The sequence below is a fragment of the Mobula hypostoma genome, chromosome 10 (genome assembly GCF_963921235.1).
Source record: "Mobula hypostoma chromosome 10, sMobHyp1.1, whole genome shotgun sequence".
Classification (NCBI taxonomy): Eukaryota; Metazoa; Chordata; class Chondrichthyes; order Myliobatiformes; family Myliobatidae; genus Mobula; species Mobula hypostoma.
Genome location: NC_086106.1, coordinates 84036153 through 84061863, shown reverse-complemented (window position 1 = coordinate 84061863; position 25711 = coordinate 84036153). Strand labels below are relative to the sequence as shown.

Genomic DNA, 25711 nt, shown 5'->3' with positions numbered 1-25711 from the left:
CTTCCTCTTGTGGAAATACTTACTCATTTTGTATTTATTTTCAGGATGGCAGTGACGATGAGAGAAAGCACCAAAAACTGCTGGAGGCAATTAGTTCTCTCGGTGACAAAAAAAGGTAATGAAATCTGAAATGCTTATAAATGGCAGTGAACACTGACATAACCTTCAAGTTACATGTTGCAATATTTTAAACACTGCTAAACAATGAATTGACCTGACAGGCAACTGGTGTGATTGCTTCTATGACACGTTTTGTTAGAGAGTCTGAAATAAGATTCTTAATCCGTTGCAGATAACATCCAAGATGGTTCCATTTTAACTTGCTAGCTGCTATGTAAAGAAATGTAATATTGTATTTATGTTGTTTCATTGCTTATTTAGAAATGGGAATAAATATTCAATCTTACACATCTGTTTTTTTTGTTATCAATATATATTCGTTTATCAAAGTGGATCACTATGCTGAGCAATGTTTCTCAAACTGTGATGACAACTTTTTGCCCTAATATAATTACGCCATGTTCCTCATTCTCAATTCTGATTCAGGAAGAAGAAAACAGAGAGAACAGAAGCTAGTTTGCAGATTTCGGAGTTCACCGTCAGTTCGGAAGGTACGGTGCTCTGTGATTTTTCTGCCTTTAACTTCCGTAATACTGATAATACATTATGCATTGGACTTTGAATTTCTTTTGTTTCTATTGGTTTCCTTTATCTCCATTTCAGATTTATTCCTTGTTTTTCTTCAGTGCACCCTTGCTGTAGTTTCCCAAAGTTCTTTCTTTGCTGCAACCAAGAATAGAAACATGTAGAATTCATTTAAATCCTGATTTTGTTTTCTTACGAGGACTGGAGCATTGTTGCTATAATACTGGATTATTTCTGGGTTTTTTGGGGACAAGAAGGCTGAAGGGAGAATTAGATGTAGTGTATAAAACTGAAGGGCCTAAATGAACAAAATGAAATTACCCCTTTTCCATAGCGGTGAGGTCTAAAACTAGGAGACATAGATTTACAGTAATTGGTAAAACGTTCACACTAAAGGCAAGGGTAACATTTTGAAAAAATGTTGCTTGTGAAGGTAGTGAGTACAGAAGCCTTAACCAGTTTGAGGAGGCTGAACCTGAGATTAGGCTAGGCAAATGATTTTTGATTGCATAGGCATGATGAGTCAAATGGCTGGCTTCTGTCTGATAAATTTTCAATGATTAAAAAGTGGTTTACCTTCAAGACCCATGCTATGCATTAACTGAAAGGCCAGGCAAAAGCTTGTAACAGAGTCCCATTATAATTAATCCCAGACCATAAGTGAGATTGGCTTGATTTTATTAACCAACTATTTGTTGCTTCCTTGGAAGGCATAACAATGCTTGGAAGATTTGTGGGAAAACATACTTAATGTTTTCTCTGAAAGGACATAATTTGCTCTAGTTCAGATTGAGGATATAGGGAATTACCTGCATGGCCATTTAACCTAATTTATCATGAACGAATATTTATAACTTAGTTGAAGTTTATCTTTTGTTCAGTACTTCATACTTTCCAAGAAGAATCATCTCCATAACCTTAGAATGCCAGGCTTCACAAGGATTGATAGTATCTCTTGGTAGCTGTACTTCATCAGTTTTTTTTGTGATCAATGCTTTTACTGTGATTCAAGCACCTGTTATTTTCTTTCAGTAATTAGAAATGCAGACTGAGTCAAACAGTGCCAAATCATGTGCAGAAAGCAAAATTAAAAGGGAGAAAGAAAGATGGGATTAATGGCAGTAAAATATGGAATCAAAGTAAGAAAAAAGATCTGATTTATCGTTAGCAACATTTAATAATCAAGGAATGAGATCCCATGACTTAAGTCATTTTAAAATGCCAAAGAGGTAGTTTGTCAATAATTGAGATGTAACAGTTTCATAAAAATCATTTGGGATTGAATGGATGAACCCCAGCATTCCGGATAGAATGTGTTTGGTATCTGAGAACATATATCTATAAATACAATGTATTTACACTATTATAATGTTTCTGGAAAGATATATCATAAGTCAGATAAGTTAATTATTTACTCTTTAACTTACTATTACTGAAGATTATCAATTACATTGCTCATCTCCCAACATTTTCCAGGAACTAATGAGAAGATTGAGCTCTCGGATTTGGTGGGAAACATCCAACCATCCTCTTCCTCCTTGAACAAAGTGAAAAAACAGCTCACGAAATTTGAGAAAACAAACAAGCCACTGGATTTACCCCTCAACAAACAGCAAAGTGAAAAGGTGAATTAATTTACGGTTCATATAGTGTATGGCAAAGGCAAAAATAAATGTTGCTTTTTGAATTTTAATGGGTTTTGTACTATTGAGTCAAGTAGAGCAAATGGCAGTGAAGAAACTGTGATTGCAAAGTTTAGATTTCTATGGAAAAGGTACATTGAGAAATCCAGAGTAAAATAAAGTACCTATTTGGAGAAGGGTCACTTTCAGTGGATTGAAAACATGCTTGGCCAAGGTAAATTGAAATCAAAAATGAATGGCAAAACTAACTTAATCCAAAGTACTGTAAATGCTGGAAAACTGGAGAGAGAAGTATACTGATATTTTTGGTAGGAAAAACAGAGCAAATAAAGTATGAAGAGTACAGTTCTGAAGTGGGTTGAGGAACAGTAGCTTGCCAGTATGTTTGTACAAACATTTGAAGATTACTGAGGAGACAGGTGCTAAAAAGACATATAGGATTGTGGGCTTGAAAAGTGGTATAATGTGTAAGGGAGTGTCATATGAAACACTGCCCACAGCTTGAGTACTGAATCCAAATCTGGACACCACCATTTAAAAGATAATATGAAAGATTTAGTGAGGATGCAATCTGACTAGATTTATGGTCATCAATTAGATAGAGATGCTGAGTATGTTTTTCATAGAACCATGAAGTTGAGATACTATTTGCAAGAAATGGTCAAAATCATGAAAGGCCTGTGTAAAGTAAATGCAGCAAAACTGTTTACATTGATAGAAACAGGGAATATTTTAAAGATTTTTTTTAAAGAAGGTCAAGGGCAACATATAGAAAAAATTCCCAAAGAAAGTAATCTTTTAAAAAAAAATAGGATTCGATCTTGAAGGAAACAAGGGACTATAGGAAAACAGCCACAAAATGAATTTTTATGGATTGTTCTTCTGAATACCTGACGTGCTTGATGTGGGATGAACAGTAAGGGTGTCAAAGGTTATGGGGAGAAGTCAGGAGAATGGGGTTAAGAGAGATAATAAGTCAGCCATGATTGAATGATGAAGCAGACCCAAGGGGCCCCATTGCCTAAATCTGCTCTATGTCTATGGTCTTATAATTGCAGCACTTTATAATAATAATTGTATGCTTCTCTTCAAAGATTCAAAGGACATTAGCCTATGAGAAAACAACAAAGGAGATTACAAGATGGGATCATGTAGTGCGACAGAACCGGAAAGCAGAGCAGCTCACCTTTCCACTAAACAAGGAACAACTTACTGTCAAGCCAGTGGAGGAAGTGATGGCAAACTGGAAGGTATAGTTTGGCTCATGGTACATAGAGGTTACTTTGTATGCTGCAAGATACATTGCATTGATCAACAAAAGTGTAAGTTCCCACGTTCATGTGTGTTTTGTGTGTATTGCTTTTGATACTCACTGTCTGGATAGGCTTTAATTACAGCCACTGAATAATAAAACATTTTGATGCATAGAGGGTATGGTGGCACCGAGATTATGGACAGAAATCCAAGCATGCAAATTATCCCAAAAATAGATTTTTCAAATAGAAAAGTTAGGGATAACAGTAATGAACAGAAAATACCACCAGTGTTCCTAAAAAGTCAGTCTATACATAACCTACCCACAGTAATTAAACACATTATCTACTATGAATGCAGTTGTCAGATCACAGCAGGAGGCCAGTTAAGGAATTTATTTTGGAAACTGACAAGACAGTTTCTTCTATTGTTATAAAATACTTTATCAAACCATGTAACATCATTGATTCTTTAAGGCCATCAAAACTAGCCATTGGATGTGTAACATTCATTATAACTACACAGAGCAGGACAGTAAATAACCATCTATGTTAATCGACTCTTATTGAAATTGGTATGGAAAAATTTCTTAGCAACAGAACCCTTGTGTAGCCTGGAGACTACCTATAATTTTGATGTAACCATATGTGTAGCTGATAGTGGAATTTCCCACAGTGAGTCTTCGCATAAGGGTTCCGTAAGAATGGAATGGCTATCTGCCTTTCATAAACCCAAGACTAGCATTGAATAATTTCATTGATGCTGTATTCCAGTCCTGTTGTCTCACTCATTATCTATTTGATTATTATTCTTTGCAACCACCATTTGCCTTCAAATAATATTTTAAAGACGCATAGTCTGGGAAGCAGTTAGTATTTCTAATTTCTAGTCCAGATAAACACATTTCACCCAATTCCCTGTTAACTATGTTAGCGTCTTAAATCAGAGATGCTGTTATTGCTGTTGTTACCTGTTGTAGCAACCATCATCTTTTATGTGATCATAATAGTAATAATTTTGAAGGAATTCCAGATAAGCCTCTTAAAGTTCATGTAGATTTCCATAATTGCACTTTGGGATATAACTCATTTAATGTTATCTCCAAATTTCAATAATATTCTCTTAATTTTTACACCTGAAGCATTTATGTATTGAGTGAATAAGTTACATCTTAATCTCTGGAACAGTATCCACTATTTTTCCCAATATATCCACTGTATTTTGCTTCTATGCTTTGGTTTCTGTTCTGTATTCAATTGGCAACATTACCTTTAGTTCCACATTTGCTTAAGCCAGTTTTGCAACACAAACATTAAATTGTTGCTTACGGGACTGGAGCTTTTTGAAAATAAGCTTTCAGATGAATGGTCCTTAACCGTGTCATCTTTATTTCAGGCACGGACACCCTTAGAACAGGAAGTTTTTAACTTGCTTCACAAAAACAAGCAACCGGTAACTATGCCTTTTGTGACTGCTCGGGAACAGGCTTCAATGCGAGCTATGTGTCTGGAGGAGGTATGTTTCATGCTTTGGTTTGCATACTTGTTCTTTTATAGATGTTATATCACTTGCATACTGTTTTCTCACCATAGGATGATGTAGAAGATTAGACTTCCATCTTCAGGAGAGGTGCAAATTTTAGAGAGGTGTACAGATACTCACGTACTGCTATAATAGGTTTGATTCCCTGTGCAGAACCCAATACTCTAGGACTGGAGTACAGAACCGAAATAACAATATCACCGAGAAAGACCAAAGGTTTAAGGATATGAGGAATAGAAAAATATTACACTGTTCCAGTGGGAGGTGATTTTTTTTTTTGCTAAAAGAAAGGAAGTTTCACTAAAAGTTACAAAGAAAAAAGGTTTATCTTGATCATGGAGTCCTAGAATTATGCAGCACAAGAAAGTTTCACTATGCAAGAAAATAATTAAATAGCCAAATCCCATTGTCCAGCTCCTGATTTGTTGCTTCATATATTTTTGTATGTTAATATCTCTTGCAGCTCTGCTCACACATAGCTCAGAGAAGAGAGGCTGTCCATGAAGCCTAATATTGGGAGAGTCAAGCAAAACATATGACTGTTCACTGCTGTAACAATAAAGGAGCGTCCAGGCCCGAGTGAGCATTCTAGCTAACTAGATGGAAACAATAGCTTCCATCATATTTGACAGGAGTTGATGAGTGAAACTGTGGACTCTGGGTGATCCATGGAGCAGGTTCAGCCAGGCTCCAAAATCTCAGATGTGAACGACTGCACTATTTGCCCCAACTCACCCATGCCAAACCATGGATCACTCTGCTGGAGGAGCACAGGGTTTCAAGATGATTTTCAGCGACAGTGATTTGTGCAAGATCCTGTTTTAGTGGCCCGTAGCCCTTGCCAATGTCTTTTCTAAAGTACAGGGGGATGCATGGCCTGTCAGTGTTTCGTTTGGAGGTCTTAGGAGCATTAGATCAACCAGCATTCTGCAGTGGCGCACAGAATATAAGTGGATGTATATTTCAGTGTGATGACAGTTAGTTCCTCTACCATCCTGTTTATATTCCAAGCACTACTTTGAATTTCAAGTATAGTTTTTCCTCAACTCCCCCCTAATTCTTCTACCTTTTACATTTTAAACCACTTTATCCTGATTACACATTCAAAGTAAGCTCCAAATAGGTTTGTGTAAATGATTAAATTTTCATTGGCCTCCATTTCAAAGTAAACAACACTGCTTCTCTCCCCATAATAAAAAAAAATTAGTTTCCTTGTGGTATCTTTATAGACTTCCGTTATCTAGTGCAATCATATATTTCCTGTGCTGTGGCACATCTTTCCTGCATAAGCTATTCTGTCCTCTTATGTCTATTTATACAGTTTGACAGTGTTATATACTAAAATATATGAAGGAAAGTATTATTTGCTCTTTACTTAATTTATTTACTTTTTCCTTTACTTCACGAATCTAAGTATGCATGCTAAAGTTCATTTGTCTTTCTTTGGTATTGAGTGTTTGCTATCATGTCACTTGCTTCCATTTTGATTTGCTTTGTTCTGTCATGCGTGCTCATCAGCATGATTTTTGTTTATGAGAATATATTTGATTCGACTTGCAATGTTTTCTACATGGATAGTTTCCTCTAATCTGGCATGGATTTGCCTTAACTTTGCTGTTCCCTATCTATTTTTGCGGAATCCGTATATGGCTTCGTAAATTGACATTGTTGCCAGTGGGAACTTTTATTTCTCTTTTTTGTAACTCTTCTCCATAACTGCTAATTATAATTCATATATGATCACCATACCAAAATGCTGTTCAACCTGCCAACTCCATTCCTCAAAACAAACTAGATTTAGTCCTCATTGAGCTCTTTGCATGCAAGTTGAAGTGCTGAATGCATTTTAACAGTTCTTTGCCTTTTATATTTTTTCATGTTGATTCTATTCCATTAAAGAAGCAAACACTTAAAATAGTTAAGTTCCTAATTAAGCGTTTTTCACCAAGTTAGAGAATGGGATTAAAATGGGGAAAGGCAAATAGTTGAAACTTCCTATTTCACTGCTTTTTCATTTACTTCTCAGAAGTTTGCATTTGTATTTGCTCTCCTGCTTCCCTCTGACAATCTGAGAGTCCATGGTATATTCCACAGCAGTGTAATGGCCTTTCCTTATTCTTTGGCCAATCTAGTACTATTAGATCCAAAAGTCCCTTGACTCCTTTGTCATTTTATTCCCCTCCTCTATTTAAAAACTGTGAAGCTGCAGTTCCTACCCTTGTCTGTTCGTGTCCTTCACTTATCACCCTTGTTCACTAACTTCTTTGCACATGTATATAGGTTTAAGTGCAGCCAGTGGTCTTTACTCTTTTCTTGTCTTTGTTTACTCTTCCTTCCAAACTCATTTAGTAATTTTGTACCTTCCATTTCCAGGTTTCTTTTCTTCTGAGTCTGCACTCAGGTTCCGACACCCTCTGTTGCCACCACACCTGCACAGAGTCCCCTCCACGAAGCACCCAATAACAAACCTTTCCCAGTGCTGCTCAACCTTGCAATATTGCAGGGCAATCCATCCAACTTGAACTTGTCCACCTCTCTCAGAATTGATGAATCATTTGATGATTCATAGAATCGTAAAAAATTGTAAAGGAAGTCTCCCTTTGCCTATCTACACTAGTTATATTTGCCTACATATGTTGTCCTTTTTTCCCATCCAGCTACCTGTCCAGATGCCTTGTAAACATTGAAACTATATCTGCCACTTTCTCTGGCAGCTTGTTCCATATAAGTACCATCCTACATGTGAAAAATTTGCCCCTTAAATTTCCTTTAAATTTCTCCCTCTCATCTTAAACCTTTGCTTCCAGTTTCAAACTGCACCCTGGAAGAAAAATAAAAACTATGTACCCATTTTATTGCCCCTCATCATTTTAGTCTCCTTTTCTTCAGCAAGAACAAAATCAGCCTATCCAATCTCTCCATATAACAACAGCCCTCCATTCCAGGCAACATATTATTTATACTCAACTCTTTGGCCTTTGAAGTTGGGCATGCTGAATGACATCGTTACTACCCTTTCCCCCAGGTCACCATTTTCAGGGAGCTGTGCACTTGGCATTGCAGGCTCCTTCTATATATCAACAATCCTGAGTACCTTGCCATTTACTCTGTCTTGCAAGGTTTTGACATCCCAAAATTCATTACCTTACACTTGTGTGCATTAAATTCAATTTGCCACAACTTGGCTCAAATTTCCAAAAGATCTCTGTCCCTCTGTATCCTTTCAAAACTTTCTTCGCTATTTGCTTAAGCAATTTTTGTGTGATCAGACTTCAAAGTACAGCAAGCTTTATAACCAGTCCACTAACATTCTCAGCTGTTCCTTATTTTACTTATTTGCCAAACCACAATGGTGCCACCACTGATCCCTGGACACCACTAGATACAGACATCGCGAAAGCATCCCTTGATCATTACCCTCTGTCTTCTATTACTGTTTTGGATGCAGTTTGTTAACATACAGTATCTTGAATCCCACATGCCCTACATTCAGGACCAGCTTAGCAACAGAGACTTTGTCAAAAGCCTTGCTGAAGCTATCACTCCATAAATTTCAAGAGTAAAAAATCTCATCTGTGCCATCTTTCCAACTGTACATTCATCTACATTGTCCTTGTACTTTTGTACTCACAACCACAGGACAATGGAAGTTATTTGGAAACTACATTTGTGATCCTAAATCATTTTTCACCTGCAGAATTTCCTCTCTCTCTTTGCCTATGAGACATGAACCAGGATCATTGGCAGTGAACTACTTCCCTGCTACTTCAGAAAGTTCTGCATCTATTCAGTAATATCCTTAACCTTGGCATCAGGGAAATAACATCCTGGAGTTGATTTTTACTAGAGAAACTATTGGCTCTTCTCCCAACAATTAAATCTCCAAGTCACTATTGCTGCCCTATCCAGTGCCCTTTTTTTCCTTAATCAGCTAAATATTGTTTCTATATCTGTATAATTATGCAACTAAATTTGTTGTTTTGTACTGCCTGTCTCAGTCAATGCAGCCCAAAGAAACAGCACATCTTAAATGTTTTCTACCTGCTGCCATAAAGAACAGCTATGTTACTTAAATAAGTTAGCCAGGATGATTTGTTCACCCGTTCAAAGTTAATGCATTGACTCAGTGGGTTCCAATGATCAATTTTCCATCCTTTGAAATGACTATTTTGGGAAATAATCAAAGGATAGAAGCATTGTTTACCGGCTTTATTTTTAGTTTTACTTTAAGGTTTCACAACACTTGTACAAGTTATGAATGGACTCTTCCTTTTCAACATCTCACCCACGTGCTTCTTGTCAGCACCTACCAAGCTTAATAATGCAATTTAATTTAATCAGACAGATAAGTTGCCTGTGGAGGTGAATGTGATTGTTTAGATGGGGCGGCACTTAAGACTTGCAGTCTGAGCAAGAATTATTGGGTATCATTTGGCTCTGAAAATAAAACTGGCCTTGACTCTAAATGCACTTTTCTTGTTTTACTTTAGGCACGAGAGCGTCGAGCTGAGCTGCAGAAAGCAAGAGCCCTTCAGTCATATTATGAAGCTAGAACGAAAAGGGCAAAGAAAATCAAGAGCAAAAAGTAAGAGTTGCAGTTTCAGAATTAGTTATTTAATTTGAAAAAAAAAACTCCTTCCTTGTTGATAATGAGCCTGATCTTATTAGACCTGTGCATGTTATAGTCATAGTCATACTGCACGGAAACAGGCATGTCAGACTACCATGTACTCATTTGTACTAATCCTATCTTCCAGCGCTGGTTTCATAGCCTTCTATGCCTAAGCAATTCAAGTACTCATCTAGACAACTTTTAAATGCTGTTAGTGACTCTGTTTTCATCAGTCTCTCCATCAGTACATTCCGGGTTCTCACCACTTTTTGGGTGAGAAAGCTTCTCAAACAACCTCTAAATTTGTAACTCCTTACCCTAGTTTTATGTCCTCCAGTTTTATTCATCTCTGCTAGGGGAAAGGTTTCCTGCCGCTTACCCTATACTTTTCCTTCATAATTTTTATATACCTCAGTCATGTTCCTTATTAACTTCCTCTTCTAAAGGGAAAACAGGCCTCACCTCTCAAGTCTCTCCTCTTAACTGAAATGCTCAATCCCAGGAAACATCCTGATGAATTTCCCGTGAACCCTCTCCAATGGTATCACACCCATCCTATGCTGTGTTGACCAGAAATGCACACAGTACTCCAGTCTGACCTATGTTTTAGAAAAGTTGCAGCATAAATTCTACACCCTTGCACCCCAGAATCTTGACTAGTAGAAGTCAATATCACATATTTCTTCTTAACCATATCACTTACCTGCACTACCACCTTCAAGGGTTTTTGGACTTGTGCACAATAGTCCCTTGATGTGACAAATTAAATCAGAGTGCAAATTACTGTTCCTAATCAGGCAGTAACTCGGCCTCGTAAAAAAAAAACACTGCCACCTCCAGTTTAAATTCCCACGCAGAATATTGTGGAGGATCAAAACCCAAACCCCAAGTAGACAACCTCCACTGCCTTGCCTTCTTCAACTGTCCTGGTAACCTTCTCAAAAAACCTATAAGGTTGGTTGGACGCGACCTACCACACACAAAGCCATGCTGACTATCAGTTCATGTCAATCCAAATATTCATATCCAGTCCCTTAGAAAACTTTCCAATAACTTTCCCATTACTGATGTCAGGCTCACCAGGCTATAATTTCCTAGTTTATTCCTAAAGAACAGAACAGCTTTAACTATCCTCCAGTCCTTCAGTACCTCACCTGTCACAAATGATGTAAATATCTCTGCTAGGGCCCCTGCAATTTCTGCACTTGCCTCCCACAGGATCCGAGGGAACATCTTGTCAAGGCCCTGGGGATTTATCGACTCTTAATTTGCCTCAAGATAATAAACACCACCTCCTCTGTAATCTGTATAGGGTCCATGACCTCACTATTGCTTTGTCTCGCTTCTATAGACTTTGTGTCTGTCTCCTGAGTAAATACAGATGCAAATAAAACTACATTTGAGATCTCCCCCATCTCTTTCGCATAGATTACCATTCTAAACTTCCAGAGGATCAATTTTGTCCCTTACAAACCTTTTGATCTTCACATATCTATAGAAGCCCCGGGATTCTCCCTCAGCTTGTCTGCTAGAGCAACCTCATGCCTTCTTTTAGCTCTCCTAATTTCTATTTTAAGTGTTCTCTTGCGTTTCTTATACTCCTCAAGTACCGAATTGTTTCTACCTTCCTATACCTGCTATACACCTTTTTTCTCTTAACCAAGGTCAAAATATTTCTCAAAAACCAAGGTTCCCTAAAACTGTTAGCTTTACCTTTTATTCTGAAAGGTACATACAAGCTTTGTATTCTCAAAATTTCACTTTTGAAGGCTTCCCACTTACCAATTACACCTTTGCTAGAAATCAGCTTATTCCAGTCCACACTTTCCACATCCCTTCTGATACCATCAAAATTGGTGTTCCTTCAAATTAGAATCTGAACCTGAGGCCCAGACTGTCCCTTTTTATAATTATCTTGAAACTAATGGCATTATGAGCACTAGGTGCAAAGTGTTCCCATACACAAACTTCTGTCATCCGCCCTGTCTCATTCCCTAACAGCAGATCCAGTATCACACACTCTCTCATTGGAATTTCTATGTGCTGATTAAGGATACTCTCCTGAACACATTTGACAAACTCTATCCCATCTAGTCCTTTTACAGTATGGGAGACCTAGTCAATATGTGGAAGGTTAAAATCACCTACTGTCATAACCTTGTGTTTCTTGCAACAGTCTGTGACCTCTCTACAAATTTGATTCTCTAAATCCTGCAGACTGTTGGGTGGTCTATAATATAGCCCAATGAATGTAGTCATACCTTTCTTATTCCTCAGTTCCACCCGTAAAGCCTCACTAGACGAGTTCTCTGGTCTATCCTGACTGAGCACTACCATGACATTTTCCCTGACTAGTACCGCCACTCCTCCTCCTTTAACCCCTCCCACTCTGTCGCGTCTAAAACAACGGAATCTCAGATTACTGGACTGCCAGTCTTGCCCCTCCTGCAACCAGTCTCATCAATGGCCACAATATCATAATTTCAGATGTTGATCTATGGCCTGAACTCATCTACTTTTCTTGCAGTACTTCTTGCATTGAAATATACATAGCTCAGAGGCATATTGGAGCAGCATATATTAACCAACAGGTTCTGGAGATTTGTAGCTTATTGTGCATCTCTTAATTTTATGGATTATTTTGAATATTATTGATGCATGCAAAATTTTTGCAGAATTCCACATTTGATCCTGGCTTGTGCTGTTGTTGTTAAACCATCCTCTGCTAGAATATGACAATATATGATTGTTTAATGAGGACACAGGCAGGTTCAGCTAGAATAATCTGTGGTGGTTCAGGTGTGTAGAATTCTACTGAATGCTGCCTTAAGCAAGACACATGAAGACACTTCACATCTTTGGGGCCTCTGCCAAAGTGAGGCAGGAAAATTGGTTTAAGAAGAGCTTTTGCCAAGAATCAATGCACCATAACAGATTTAAGAAGATCCAGTACAATCTTTCTTTAATAATGACACAGTTAAATGAACAAACAACTATTTTTATTGGCTTTGTGTGTGCAGCATCATAATAGACCCATCTGTTGTGGCAACATGCTGCGGCAAGAAAAAGTAGTTTGCAAATCTTGTTTGGTGATTATGCTTCAGGATTGTGTCAGGTAGAGACTAGACGTTTCCCCTCCCACCTTCTACCACTGTTCCTCAGTGTGGAATACAGAAATACTAGCAATATCCCGTTTGCAGGTAAGCTCATCCCTGATTTCCACACATCTGTTGGAATGTAGATAACAGAGACTCTACTGAGTCAAGGGCAGAGCGCAAATGTATAGAACTGAAGGGCTAAGTTCAATGTATTATTTACTGAACTGGATTGTTAATGTTAGTTGAAGAGGAAAGTGCCGATACATAGTTTGTTTATGTTTTAGCGTATCAGTTCTATTTTAATCCATTTCTAATTCTGTGTTCCAAAGGTAAGATGACACAACTGTGGCTAATAAGAGAAGTGAAAGCCAACATAAAAGACAAAAAGAGGGTATGTAATAGAGAAAAAAAATGAGTGGGTAGTCAGAGGATTGGGAAACTTTTAAAAAAACCAACAGAAGGCAACTTAAAAGAAAGTCATTAGCAGGGAAAAGATAGGTTACAAATGTAAGCTAGCCAATAATATTAAAAAGGATACCAGAAGTTTCTTCAGATACATCATGTAAAAGGGAGGCGAGAGTGGATATCGGACTGCTGGAAAACAATGCTGGACAAGGAAGTGGCAGATGAAGTGAATAAATCTTTTGCATCAGTCTTCATTGTGGAAGACACTAGTAGTATGGTGGGAGTTCCAGGTGTCAGGGGCCATGATGTGTGAAACGTTATGATTACTAGGGAGAAGGGTCTTGGGAAACTGAAAGATTTGAAGGTAGATAAGCCACTTGGACCAGATGGTGTACACCCCAGAGTTCTGAAAGAGGTGGCTGAGGAGATTGTGCAGGCATTAGTAATGATCTTTCAAGAATCACTAGATTCTGGAATGGTTCTGGAAGACTGGAAAATTGCAAATATCAATGCACTATTCAAGAAAGGAGTGAGGCAAAAGAAAGGAAATTATAGGCCAATTAGTCTGACCTTGGTGGTTGGGAAGATGTTGGAGTTGATTGTTAAGGATGTGGTTTTGGAGTACTTGGACGCATGTGATAAAATAGGCTGAAGTTAGTATCGTTTCCTCATGGGAAAATCTTGCCTGACGTATCTGTTGGAATTCTTTGAAAAAATAACAATCAGGATAGACAAAGGAGAATCAATTGATGTTGTGTATTTGGATTTTCAGAAGGCATTTGACAAGGTGCCACACATGAGGCTGCTTAACAAGCTATGAGCCCAAGGTATCACAGGAAAAATTCTAGCATGCTTAAAGCAGAAGCTGACTGGCAGGAGGCAAAGAGTGGGAATAAAGGGAATCTTTTCTGGGGACTAGTAGTGTTTCACAGAGATCTGTGTTGGGGCCGATTCTTTTTACATTATATGTTAATGATTTGGATGATGGAATTGGTAGCTTTGTTGCAAAGTTTGCAGATAGTATGAAAATAGGTGGAGGGACAGGTAGTTTTAAGGAAGTAGAGAGGCTACAGAAGGAATTAGACAGATTAGGAGAATGAGTAAAGAAGTGGAGGATGTGCCAGGAAGTGTATGGCCATGCAATTTGGTAGAAGAAATGACAGAGTTGTCCATTGTCTAAATGGTGAGAAAATACAAAAAAACTGAGGTGCAAAGGGACTCGGGAGTCCTTGTGCAGGATTCCCTAAAGATTAATTTGCAGGTTGAGTTGGTGGTGCAGAAGGCAAATGCGATATTAGCCCTTATTTCAAGAGGACTAGAATACAAAAGCAAGGATGTAATGTCGAGACTTTATAAAGCACTGGTGAGGCCTCACTTGGAGTATTGTGAGCAGTTTTGGGCCCCTTATCTCAGAAAGAATGTGCTGACATTGGAGAAGGTCCAGAGGAGGTACACAAGAATGATTCTAAGAATGAAAGGGTTAACATATGAGGAGCATTTGATGACTCTGGGCCTGGAATTCAGAAGAATGAGGGATGATCTCATTGAAACCTGTCGAATAGTGAAAGGCCTTGACAGAGTTGATGTGGAGAGAATGTTTCTTGTGGTGGGAGAGTCTAAGACTAGAGGGCACAGCCTCAGAATAGGAGGGGCATTCTATAAAAACAGAAATTAGGAGGAATTTCTTTAGCCAGAGAGTGTTGAATCTGTGGAATTTGTTGCCATAGGCAGCTGTGGAAGCCAAGTCTTTATGTATATTTAAGGCAGAGGATGATTGGTCAGGGCATGAAGGGATATGGGGAGAGGGCAGGAAATTGGATCAGTCATGATGAAATGGCAGAGCAGACACGGTGGGCCAAATGGCCTAATTCTGTTCCTATATCTTATGGTCTAATTCCTTATCATTTTAACTATTTTGTGATAAGTGCTACACCTTCTCCCTCCAGGGCCCCAGATAATCCAAAAGACTGTAAGACATGGGAGCAGGCCCCGGCCATTCGGCCCATTGAGTTTGCTTCACCATTCCATCATGGCTGACTTATTATCCCTCTTAACCCCATTCACCTGCCTTCACCCCATAACCTTTGACAACCTTACTAATCAAGAAACTATCAACCTTTATTTTAAATATACCTAATGACCTGGCCTCCACAGCCATCTTGGTAGTGACTTCCACTGAGTCACCTCCCCCTGGCTAAAGAAATTCTTCCTCATCCCTTTTCTAAAGGGAAGTCCTATTCTGTGCCTTCTGCTCCTGGACACCCTACTATAGGAAACAGCCTCTCCATGTCCACTGTATCTGAGCTTTTCAATATTCAATAGGTTTCAATGAGATTCGTTCTTGTTCTTCTAAACTCAGGACGTAATAATTGAAAACATTGTATGAAGGAAGTCCATTATCTGTATTTGCACAGCAAGTACAAACCCAGACTAACAAACTCTTCTCGTACATTAACCCAACCAACATACATCAAAGTTGCTGGTGAACGCAGCAGGCCAGGCAGCATCTATAGGAAGAGGCGCAGTCGACGTTTCAGGCCGAGACCCTTCGTCAGGACCCTTCGTCAGCATCTTCCTATAGATGCTGCCTGGCCTGCTGCGTTCACCAGCAACTTTGATGTATGTTGCTTGAATTTCCAGCATCTGCAGAATTCCTGTTGTTTTCGTACATTAACCCTGTCATTCTCTCGACCGCCGCCAATGCCGGCACATCCTCTCCTAGATGAGGTGCAAAAAACTGCTCACAGTAGTCCAAATGCAGTCTGACTAATGCCTTATAAAGCTTCAGCATTATATTCCTCTTTTATATTCTAGTCCTCTCAAAATGAATGCTAACATTGCATTTGCCACTGACTCAACCTGCAAGTTAACCTTTAAGGAATCCTTCATGAGGACTCCCCAAGTTCCTTTGCATCTCTGATTTCTGAATTTGGTTCCCATTAGAACATAGTTTACACCTTTATTCTTTCTATTAAAGTGCATGACCTTACACTCCCTACACTGTATTCCATTTGCCATTTCTTTGCCCTTTCTCCTAATCTAAGTCCTTTTGCAGATTCCTTTCTTCATCAACACTACCAGCCCCTTCATCCATCTTTCTATCAGCCACAAAGCCATCAATTCCATCATCCAAACTATTAGCATACAGCATGAAAAGAAGCGGTTCTAACACAAACCCCTGTGAATCACCACTAGTCACTGGCAGCCAACCAGAAAAGCTGCCCATTATTCCCATTCTTTGCTTCCTGCCAGTCAGACAATCTTCCATCCATGCTAGTATCATTCCTGTAATACCATGGGCTCATAACTTGTTCAGCAGCCTCAATGACCTTTCAGTGGCCTTCTGAAAATCCAAGTAAACAATATTCACTACTCTCCTTTGTCTGTTCTGTCTGTTGTTTCGTCAAAGAATTCCAACAGATTTATCAGGCAAGATTTCCCCTGAGGAAACCATGCTAACTTCAGTCTATTTTATCGTGCGCCTCCCAGTACACTGTAACTTCATCCTTAATAATGAACTCCAACATCTTAACAGTCAGGTTAACTGGCCCATAATTTCCAGTCTTTTGCCTCTCACCCTTCTTAGTGTGGAGTGACATCTGCAATTTTCCGGTCCTCTGGAACCATTCCAGAATCTAGTGATTCCTCCCAGCTGAGGTGACATTTCAAGTCTATAGGAATCATTTGAATCCGATGTTACTGGTGTAGCCTCCTTTACATCGGTGAGATCCAGCACAGATTGGGGGACTGCTTTTCTGAGCACCTTTGCTCTGTCCAGCAAAAAAGTCAGGATCTCCCTGTGACCATCCATTTCAATTTGACTTCGCATTCCCATCCTGACATGTCTGTCCATGGCCTCCTCTACTGCCGTGATGAGGCCAAGCTCAGGTTGGAGGAATGGCTTCTCATATTCTGCCTGGGTGGCCTCCAGTCTGATGGTGAGGACATTAATTTCTCCAACTTCTGGTAATCACTCAACACCCCCCCCCCTTTTTTTATTCCCCATTCTGGTTAGCTTCTCACCCCTTCTCTAATCCTCACCTGCCTATCAGCTCCCTCCTGTCCATCTCCTTCACTTTCTTCACTTTCTTCCATAGCCCACTGTCCCGTCCTTCCATATTCACTTTTCAGCTCTTACACCTATCCCCACCCAGCTTCTTACTTCACCCCTTCCCCCACCCACCGACTTCCCCATCACCTGATCTCTCCTATCACCTGCCAGCTTCTACTCCATTCACTCACCTTTCCCCTTATTCTGGCTTCTGTCCCCTTTGCAGTCCCGAATGAAGGATCTTGATCCAAAACATCGACTGGTTATTCCCCTCGATAGATGTTACCTGGCCTACTGAGTTTCTTCAATATTTTGTGTGTTGCCTTTAATTTTATAGATTTTAATTATTTCCGTATATATGAACCATTTTCAAAGTGTGCTGTGGCAGAAGTAGAAGAAATGAAAGAACAAATGCAATCAGCAGGCCAAATTTTGATAAAAAGAGGCATTTAAAGAACTGTAAGAGCAGATTTTCTGTTCACTTCATAATTTTAAGAAGCAGCAAAGTACTTTATTTTTGTTTGAACCACATTCTGACAATCTGAATCATTCCTGTGAACTGTTTGTGAAATGTATTTTGTTTCAACTCTTCTGAATTAGATAATGATTATACATATATAAGCAGTTGCCAGAGGTTTAACAGCTTTATTTATGTTTTGATTGCTACCAAACTTCATCTAAACAATGATCCCTTTGATTAAAATATAGGAAATTATGATTGGTTTGTTCATATGTTGCCAGCTTCATTTGTTTGAAATATTTTTAAACTTTTATTAGTCCTGATAACACTAACATTCTGGCTTTTTCTTATCTAATTAGTGTCACATCAATGATCTTAAAGTAGTCATAGCTTTCTAAATTCAGTTAATTATACTAATTTGTAATTTTAAAAATACAAATTATAACACCATGTTTAAATGCATTGCAGTTTCTGCTGTCTCAGCTCTCCTGAAAGATTAAGTAAAATAAAAGGTGTTGCCTTTTATGTGATTGGCACCAGCATACCCAATAAACAGCATGTCATCGTGCGCTTCAGGCATAATTCTGATTGCTTGATTTAATTTTCCTTCTCTACTATCTTTTCCTATACCATTACTACCCAATTTGCCATCACCTCATAACACTCTTGATTCAGGAGCTTCATGACAAATTCTAGCAGCCTTGTACTGCCATGATGTGAAAGACCTGACTTAAGATTTTGTTTGACTCTATAGGTTAAATTTATTGTCATATGCATAAATACAGTGAAAATCTGGCTTGCAGCAGCATGACTGTCATGAAGGTACAGAGAATACACAGAATATAAGTTATACATAAAATTATGAAATACTGTGGGGGAGGGGTTTTGCAAAAACAAGACTTGATACCTGAAAAGGGCAATTGACAAGAAGTCCATGGTAGTGCTATAAGTCCTTTAATCTGAATCAAGCCTAGTATCACCAACATGTCGTGAAATTTGTTTTGTGGCAGCAGTACTTTGCAATATATAGTAATAACTATAAATTACAATAATAAGTATATACTTAATAAATTTAACGAAAAATAAGGGAAAATACTGAGGAAGTGTTCATGAGTAAATTTCCATTCAGAAATCTGATGGCGGAGGGGAATAAGTTCCTGAAACATTGTGTGTTTGTGTGTTCTCAAGCTCCTGTACCTCCTTGATGGCAGCAATGAGAAGAGGGCATGTCCTGGAGATGGATGCACTTTTTTGAGGCATTGTTTTTTGATGATATCCTGGATGATGGGGAGGGTATTGCCCACCATGGAACTGGCTGAGTTTACAATTTTCTGTAGCTTTTTCTGATGCTGTGCAGTGGCCTCTCCATACCAGACGGTAATGCAGTCTGTTAGAATGCAGTCACTTTTCCTCTTCTATCTCTCATCAGCCCTAACTAGTCATCCTCCTGTTCTTCCCATATGTATAGGACACCTGGGAGTTTTCCCTAATCCTAGTTGCTGGGACCTTCTTGTGTCCCCTTTTTGCTCTGCTAATGAAGGGAACTGTGGTTACTGTATCTGAAGTGCTCACCCACAGAGATCTGTCACCTGACTAGTAACAGTATGGCCTCTCCTCTACCTGGCCTGTCTATATATTGTGTCAGGAATCCTGATGGTTGTAGGAAAATAGCTGTTCCTGAACCTGGTTGTATGGGACTTCAGGCTTCTGTACCTCATGCCTGATTATAAAAGCAAGAAAAGTGCAGGGATCCTTGATAATGGGTGGTCCCTGCTTGAGGCAGTGATTCCTGTAGATGTGGAGGTTGATAGGTTCTTGATTAATAAGGATGTCAAAGATCAAAGATTACAGGGAGAAGGCAGGAGAATGGGTTTGAGAGAGGTAATAAATCAGCCGTGATGGAATGTTGGAGCAGACTCAATAGCCCGAATAGCCTAATTCTGCTCCTGTTTGTTACGGTCTTATTTATTTCACTGATCTGAATTCCTGCTCTGATTGGTCACTTTGTGATGACGTATGTAAAGATCTCACTTGTCAACTGAGCAACTTCTGGGTGTGGACAGTAAGATGGATGCTGCTTGACTACTCTCTCTTAACATTAAGGCCTTTTGATTCTTTCACAGCTCCGGGAGAGATGTAGGAAATTACCCAGGTTGGTGGCTTCATTGGAAGCTTTGGGCTAGACTGGAATAAAATGTCCAGAGGGCCACACCCATAGATTATGTTTTGTACCATGATCCTAAAGACTTGAAAATAATAGAAGGAGCTAATGCAGAGGTCAGTCAGATAACTTTGACACGTATGAATAAGCCAACAAGCATAATGAAAATACATTATTATTGCTGGCAATAATAACATAGAAGAAATTGGTTGGGGGAAAAAAGATTAAATGATCTCCTGAATGTAATTACAAAAAAATTGAGACTCATCCAAATATTGAAGCGGAACCAGATAAGATTCTAAGCATACGGTAGAGTTAATATTTTAGAAAAAGAAAATTGCAAGTAAATTGCATGATGATGTGTGCATATATCTGGTCAAATTCAGTCCTAACGAAGGGTCTCAGCCTGAAACGTCGACGGTTAATTCGTCTCCATGGATGCACCTGACCTACCAAGTTCCTCCAGCATTTTGTTTCTGTTACTCTGGATTTCCAGAATCTGCAGAATCACTTGTGCTAATACTGCGTGTTTTAGTGATTTTGTTTAAAATGAGATTTTGGAAGCCTATTTAGTCTGACTGTTTGAAGCATATTTGCTGAATGGTGTATATTTAAATTTATAGGTTCCATAAAATTGTGAAGAGAGTTAAACGAAAGGAGATTTTGAAGAAGTTTGAAGAGCTAAGGAAGACTGATCCTGAGGCAGCTCTTGAGGAATTGAATAAAATGGAACAAATGCGAATAGAGGTGGAAAATCACATCTACTTAACTTTATATTATACAGTCTACACGTTTATAGTTTGACCATTATTTGTTTACAACATCCAAACACACAAAAAGTGCTAGACGTTTTAATAAATCAATATCTATTTGAATTGCTACATTTGGCAGTAGTATAGTTCTTAAAGGGGAGTCAAGTTCATCATTCATCCTGACTGCTCTTTATTTGGTAGGATCATGCACACACATGCAGTAACTACTGCTAAAATTTTCATTGGTTCTTTTATACACTGTGCTATGTAGTCATTTCAATTTATCAGATTTAGTATTTAGCTTTGACAGTATGTTGCAATTTAACAATTAGTCATAGAAAACTACAGCACAGAAACAGGCCCTTCTACCCACCCAGTCCATGAAGATTCATTTATACAGCCTGGTCCCCATCGATATGCATCTGGACCATAGCCCAATACCCCTCTCATCCGTGTACCTATACAAACTTATCTTGAAAGTTGAAATCAAAATCGTATCCACCACTTGTGCTGGCAGCTCGTTCCACACTTTTACCACTCCAAATGAAGAAGTTTACCCTCATGTTTGTGGTAAACATTTCACCTCTCACCCTTATCCAGTGACCTCTAGTTGTAGTCTCACCCAACCTTAGTGGAAAAAGCCTGCTTGCATTTACCCTATCTATATCCTCTCAATTTTGTATACATCAATCAAATCTTCTGTGTTCTAGAAAATAAAGTTCTAACCTATTCATTCTTTCCTTATGTCTACCCGGCAACATCCTTGCAAGTTTTCAGTGTACTCTTTCAATCTTATTTCCTGCAGGTAAGTTGGCCAAAACTGCACACAATACTCCAGATTAGGCCTCACCAATGTAATGTACAACTTCATATCATCCCAATTCCTGTACTCAATACTTTGATCTATGAAGGCCAGTGTGCAAATGCTTTCTTAATGACCTTATCTACCTGTGACGCCAATTTCATTGAGTTATGGACTGGTATTCCCAGATCTCTTTGTTCTACCACACTCCTCAGTGCTCTACTGCTCACTTTTAAAAGACCTACCCTGGTTGGTCCTCCCAAAGTGCAACACCTCACAGTTGCCTGCATTAAATTCCACCTGCCATTTTTCAGCCCATTTCTCCAAATGGTCCAGATCCCACTGCAAGCTCTGATAGTCTTCACTGTCCACTACACACCCAATTTTGGTGTCATCTGCAAGTTTGCTAATTACATTATCATCTAGATCATTGATATAGACAACAAACAACAATGGACCCAGCACCGATGCCTACGCCACTCTGGTAGTCACAGGCCTCCAGTCAGAGAGGCGGCCATCTACTACCACTCTCTGGCTTCTCCCACAAAGCCAATAACTAATCCAATTTCCTTCTTATCTTGAATGTCAAGTAACTGAACCTTCTTGACCAGCCTCCCATATGGGACTGCTGTGTCAAACGCCTTGCTGAAGTTCATCTAGACAAAATCCACTGCCTTGCCTTCAACAACTTTCCTGGTGACATCCTTGAAAAATACTATATGATTGGTTAGGCGTGACCTACCACACACAAAGCCATACCAACTATCCTTAATCAGTCCATGTCAATCCAAATACTTGTATATCTGGTCTTTTAGAGTACCTTCCAATAACTTTCCCACTAATGGTGTCAGGCTAAAAGGCCTAAAATTTCCTGGTTTATTCTTGGAGCTTTTTTTAAACAGTGGATCAACATTAGCTATCCAACAATCCTTCAGTACCTCACCTCACCTGTCTCTAAGGATAATTTAGATAAATCTGCTAGGGGCCCAGCAATATCTGCACTTGCCTCGTGTGGTCCAAGGGAACACCTTGTCAGGCCCTGAGGATTTATCCATCCTGATTGCCTCAGGACAGCAAACACCTCCTCCTCTGTAAACTGTATTGGGTCCATGACCTCACTGCTGCTTTGCCTCACTTCTATAGGCTCTGTGTCCATCTCTTGAGTAAATACAGATGCAAAGAATCCATTTAAGATCTCCCCCATCTCATTCAACTCCATGTATAGATTACCATTCTGATTTTCCAGAGAATCAATTTTGACCCTTACAACCCTTTTGCTCTTGACATGTCTGTAGAAGCCCTTAGAATTCTCCTTCACCTTGCCTGCTAGAGCAACCTCATGCCTTTTCTTAGCCCTCCTGATTTCTTTCTTAAGTGTTCTCTTGTATTTCTTATACTCCTGAAGTACCTCATTTGTTCCTACCTGCCAATACCTGCTATGCATTTCCTTTTTTTTTCTTAACCAGGACCTCTATATCTCTCAGAAACAAAGGTTCATAAACCTGTTAGCTTTACCTTTTATTGTGACAGGCAGATACAAGCTTTGTACTCTGAAAATTTCACTTTTGAAGGCCTCCCACTTACCAAGTACAGCTTTGCCAGAAAACAGGCTGTTCCAATCCACACTTGCCACATCCTTTCTGATACCATCAAAATTAGCCATTCTCCAATTTAGAATCTCAACCTGAGGAGCAGACCTGTCCCTTTCCATAATCACTTTGAAACTAACGGCATCATGATCACTAGATGCAAAGTGTTCCCCTTCGCAAATTTCTGCCATCTGCTCTGTTTCATCTCCTGACAGGAGATTTCGTTGGGACTCCTACACTTTGATTAAGTAAACTTTCCTGAGCACATTTGGCAGACTGTATCCCATCTAGTTCGTTTACAGTGTGGAAGTCTCATTCTATATGTGGAAAGTTGAAATCACCTACTATTCAAATCACATGTTTCTTGCAACAGTCTGCGACCTCTATACGAATTTGTTCCTCTAAATCCCACTGATGTTGGGTGGTCTATAATATAGCCTCGTTAATGTGATACCTTTCTTATTCCTCAATTCCACACACAAAGCCTCACTCCAGTCCCCAGTCTGTCCTGACAGAGCACTGCAGTACCGACTAGTAACACCACCCCTCCTCCTTTAACCCCTCTCGCATTATCACGTCTTAAGCAACAGAACCCCGGAATACTAAGCTGTCTGTCTTCTGCTTTTTATACTTTGATGGAGAGTGTGTGTCAATGACAGGACCAACAGTTATTGTCCATCCCTAATGTTTTGGCATGTTCAGCTATTTAAGAGGACACCCAGGCGTAAATCACATTCTTTTGTATTTGAGTCAGCTTAAAGGCCAAGATGAAGGCAATGGATTTCCTTCCTTGAAGGGAATTAGTGAACCACATTGTTCCCAAAACAACCCTCCACTGATTTTATGGTTACTGTTGCTCCACAATTGTTTAATTATCTGAATTGAATTTCTCTAGTTACTGAACTAGGGTTCAAGCTCTCATCTCCGGATCATTGCTTCAGATTCTGGATAACTAATCCGCTAACATAACCACCATGCCATAATGCTTATTATAGCAACACACATCAAAGTTGCTGGTGAACGCAGCAGGCCAAGCAGCATCTATAGGAAGAGGCGCAGTCCTGACGAAGGGTCTCGGCCTGAAACGTCGACTGCGCCTCTTCCTATAGATGCTGCTTGGCCTGCTGCGTTCACCAGCAACTTTGATGTGTGTTGCTTGAATTTCCAGCATCTACAGAATTCCTGTTGTTTGCTTATTATAGTATTGCATTGAATCATTTCTAGGCTTCATTGCCATGACACTTAGGCAGCAATAAGTGGTCATTCTAGGATTCAGTGGTTGGAGCATTTCCCTCCTTGATGTCAATGCGGCCTTTGACTTTTTCTTCCCCCTATTCCATATGAAGTGTTAAACATTCTATAATGATCCAACTTCGCATATGTTTTCTTCCTTATTGAAATGCACCCCTTGTTATGGGCTCAGCATGCACATCTAACTATACATCACCACCATGAGTCTTGACTGCTTCATTGGTCCATGCTGGCAGACTGCCTGTTCAACTGCTATTTAGATTTTGACAAGCCACAAATTATGCAGTGTAACATGAGTCATTGCCCAGAATTTGGGTTCACTTCTCAGGAAATATTTGGTGTTAATCTCATGCAGTTTCATTGATGGGAATTTACTGATGAAGAAGTTACCTGTCCATCATACATGTCCCAGTTGTGGAGCTTCACTGACATTCCAAGACATACATTAAAAAGAATTATTCAATTTTTTTATCTAAATAAAATTACACAATATTTAAAGATGTATGGAATGACCTGCTAGAGGAAGTGATTGACAGGCGCTTATCGACATTTAAAAGGTACTTGAACAGGTACATGGATCGGAAAGCTTAGAGGCATTTGCATCAACAATAGCGAATGGGTCTAGTGCAGATGGGAATCCTGGTTAGTATGAACTGGTCGGACTGAAGATCTCGTTTCTGTGTTGTGTGACTCTATAAACTCAAATCCTTTTTTTTTTCAATAATGTACTTGATTTACTAGTACTTTGTTTCTTGCAGCTATTGATTAAACATATTTTAGTAAGAAAAATAGTGCCAAAATTCCCAATGACAGAAAACCATTTAAACCCAATTTTGTTTTGTTTTAGCAAAGAGCAGGCTGTTTCCAAAAATGATCAACCTATATTTATTCTCATTATAATTGTTTTAACTGTGAATTAAATATATTTTCTTGGTTAACTAGAATTATCCCAGTGGATATCTATATTCAATACTTTAACTCAGCTGTGAGTTGTTTCTGCTCTCTGGTTTTAATGATAGCTGATGGCAATAGGATTTTCTTTCTCTGTCAGTTATCCTTCTTGTTTGAAGTTCCAAGTGTTCCTGATGACAGAAGTTATTTGCGAATAGAGACTATTTAAAAACTAATGTATGTGAATAGATTTACTGAACGTAGAGTAGTTTTGTAATTGGATGTAAGCACATTTAGCTATATGTCTTAGTTACTTATCCATCATCTAATTTAAACCACAGCAATGAGTTTTTGTTCCATATGAAGCTATTAGTCAGTTGATTTGGAATCTAATAAAGGAAAAATAATAAGTAGAATATCTGGTTTTGTTACCCAGATTAGCAACTAAATGATCCCACATAAAATGAAGGCATTGCTTGTTTTTAAAGGACGGACAGCTATTGCCATTGCACGTGAGAGTAATAATGAGGCAAAAAAACTATAAGGGGGAGAGAT

At 39.0% G+C, this 25711-nt stretch overlaps 1 protein-coding gene across 1 annotated transcript in view; it reads left to right on the top strand.

Annotated features, from left to right (window-relative positions):
* Window positions 1-25711, top strand: part of si:dkey-251i10.3 (uncharacterized protein LOC553498 homolog) — a 58155-nt gene that overhangs the window by 13303 nt on the left and 19141 nt on the right. The window contains exons 3-9 of the mRNA XM_063060740.1: window positions 45-115; window positions 547-611; window positions 2122-2270; window positions 3383-3538; window positions 4938-5057; window positions 9575-9669; window positions 20495-20618. Coding sequence (XP_062916810.1) covers window positions 45-115; window positions 547-611; window positions 2122-2270; window positions 3383-3538; window positions 4938-5057; window positions 9575-9669; window positions 20495-20618 — 780 coding nt within the window. The remainder of the gene's footprint in view (window positions 1-44; window positions 116-546; window positions 612-2121; window positions 2271-3382; window positions 3539-4937; window positions 5058-9574; window positions 9670-20494; window positions 20619-25711) is intronic.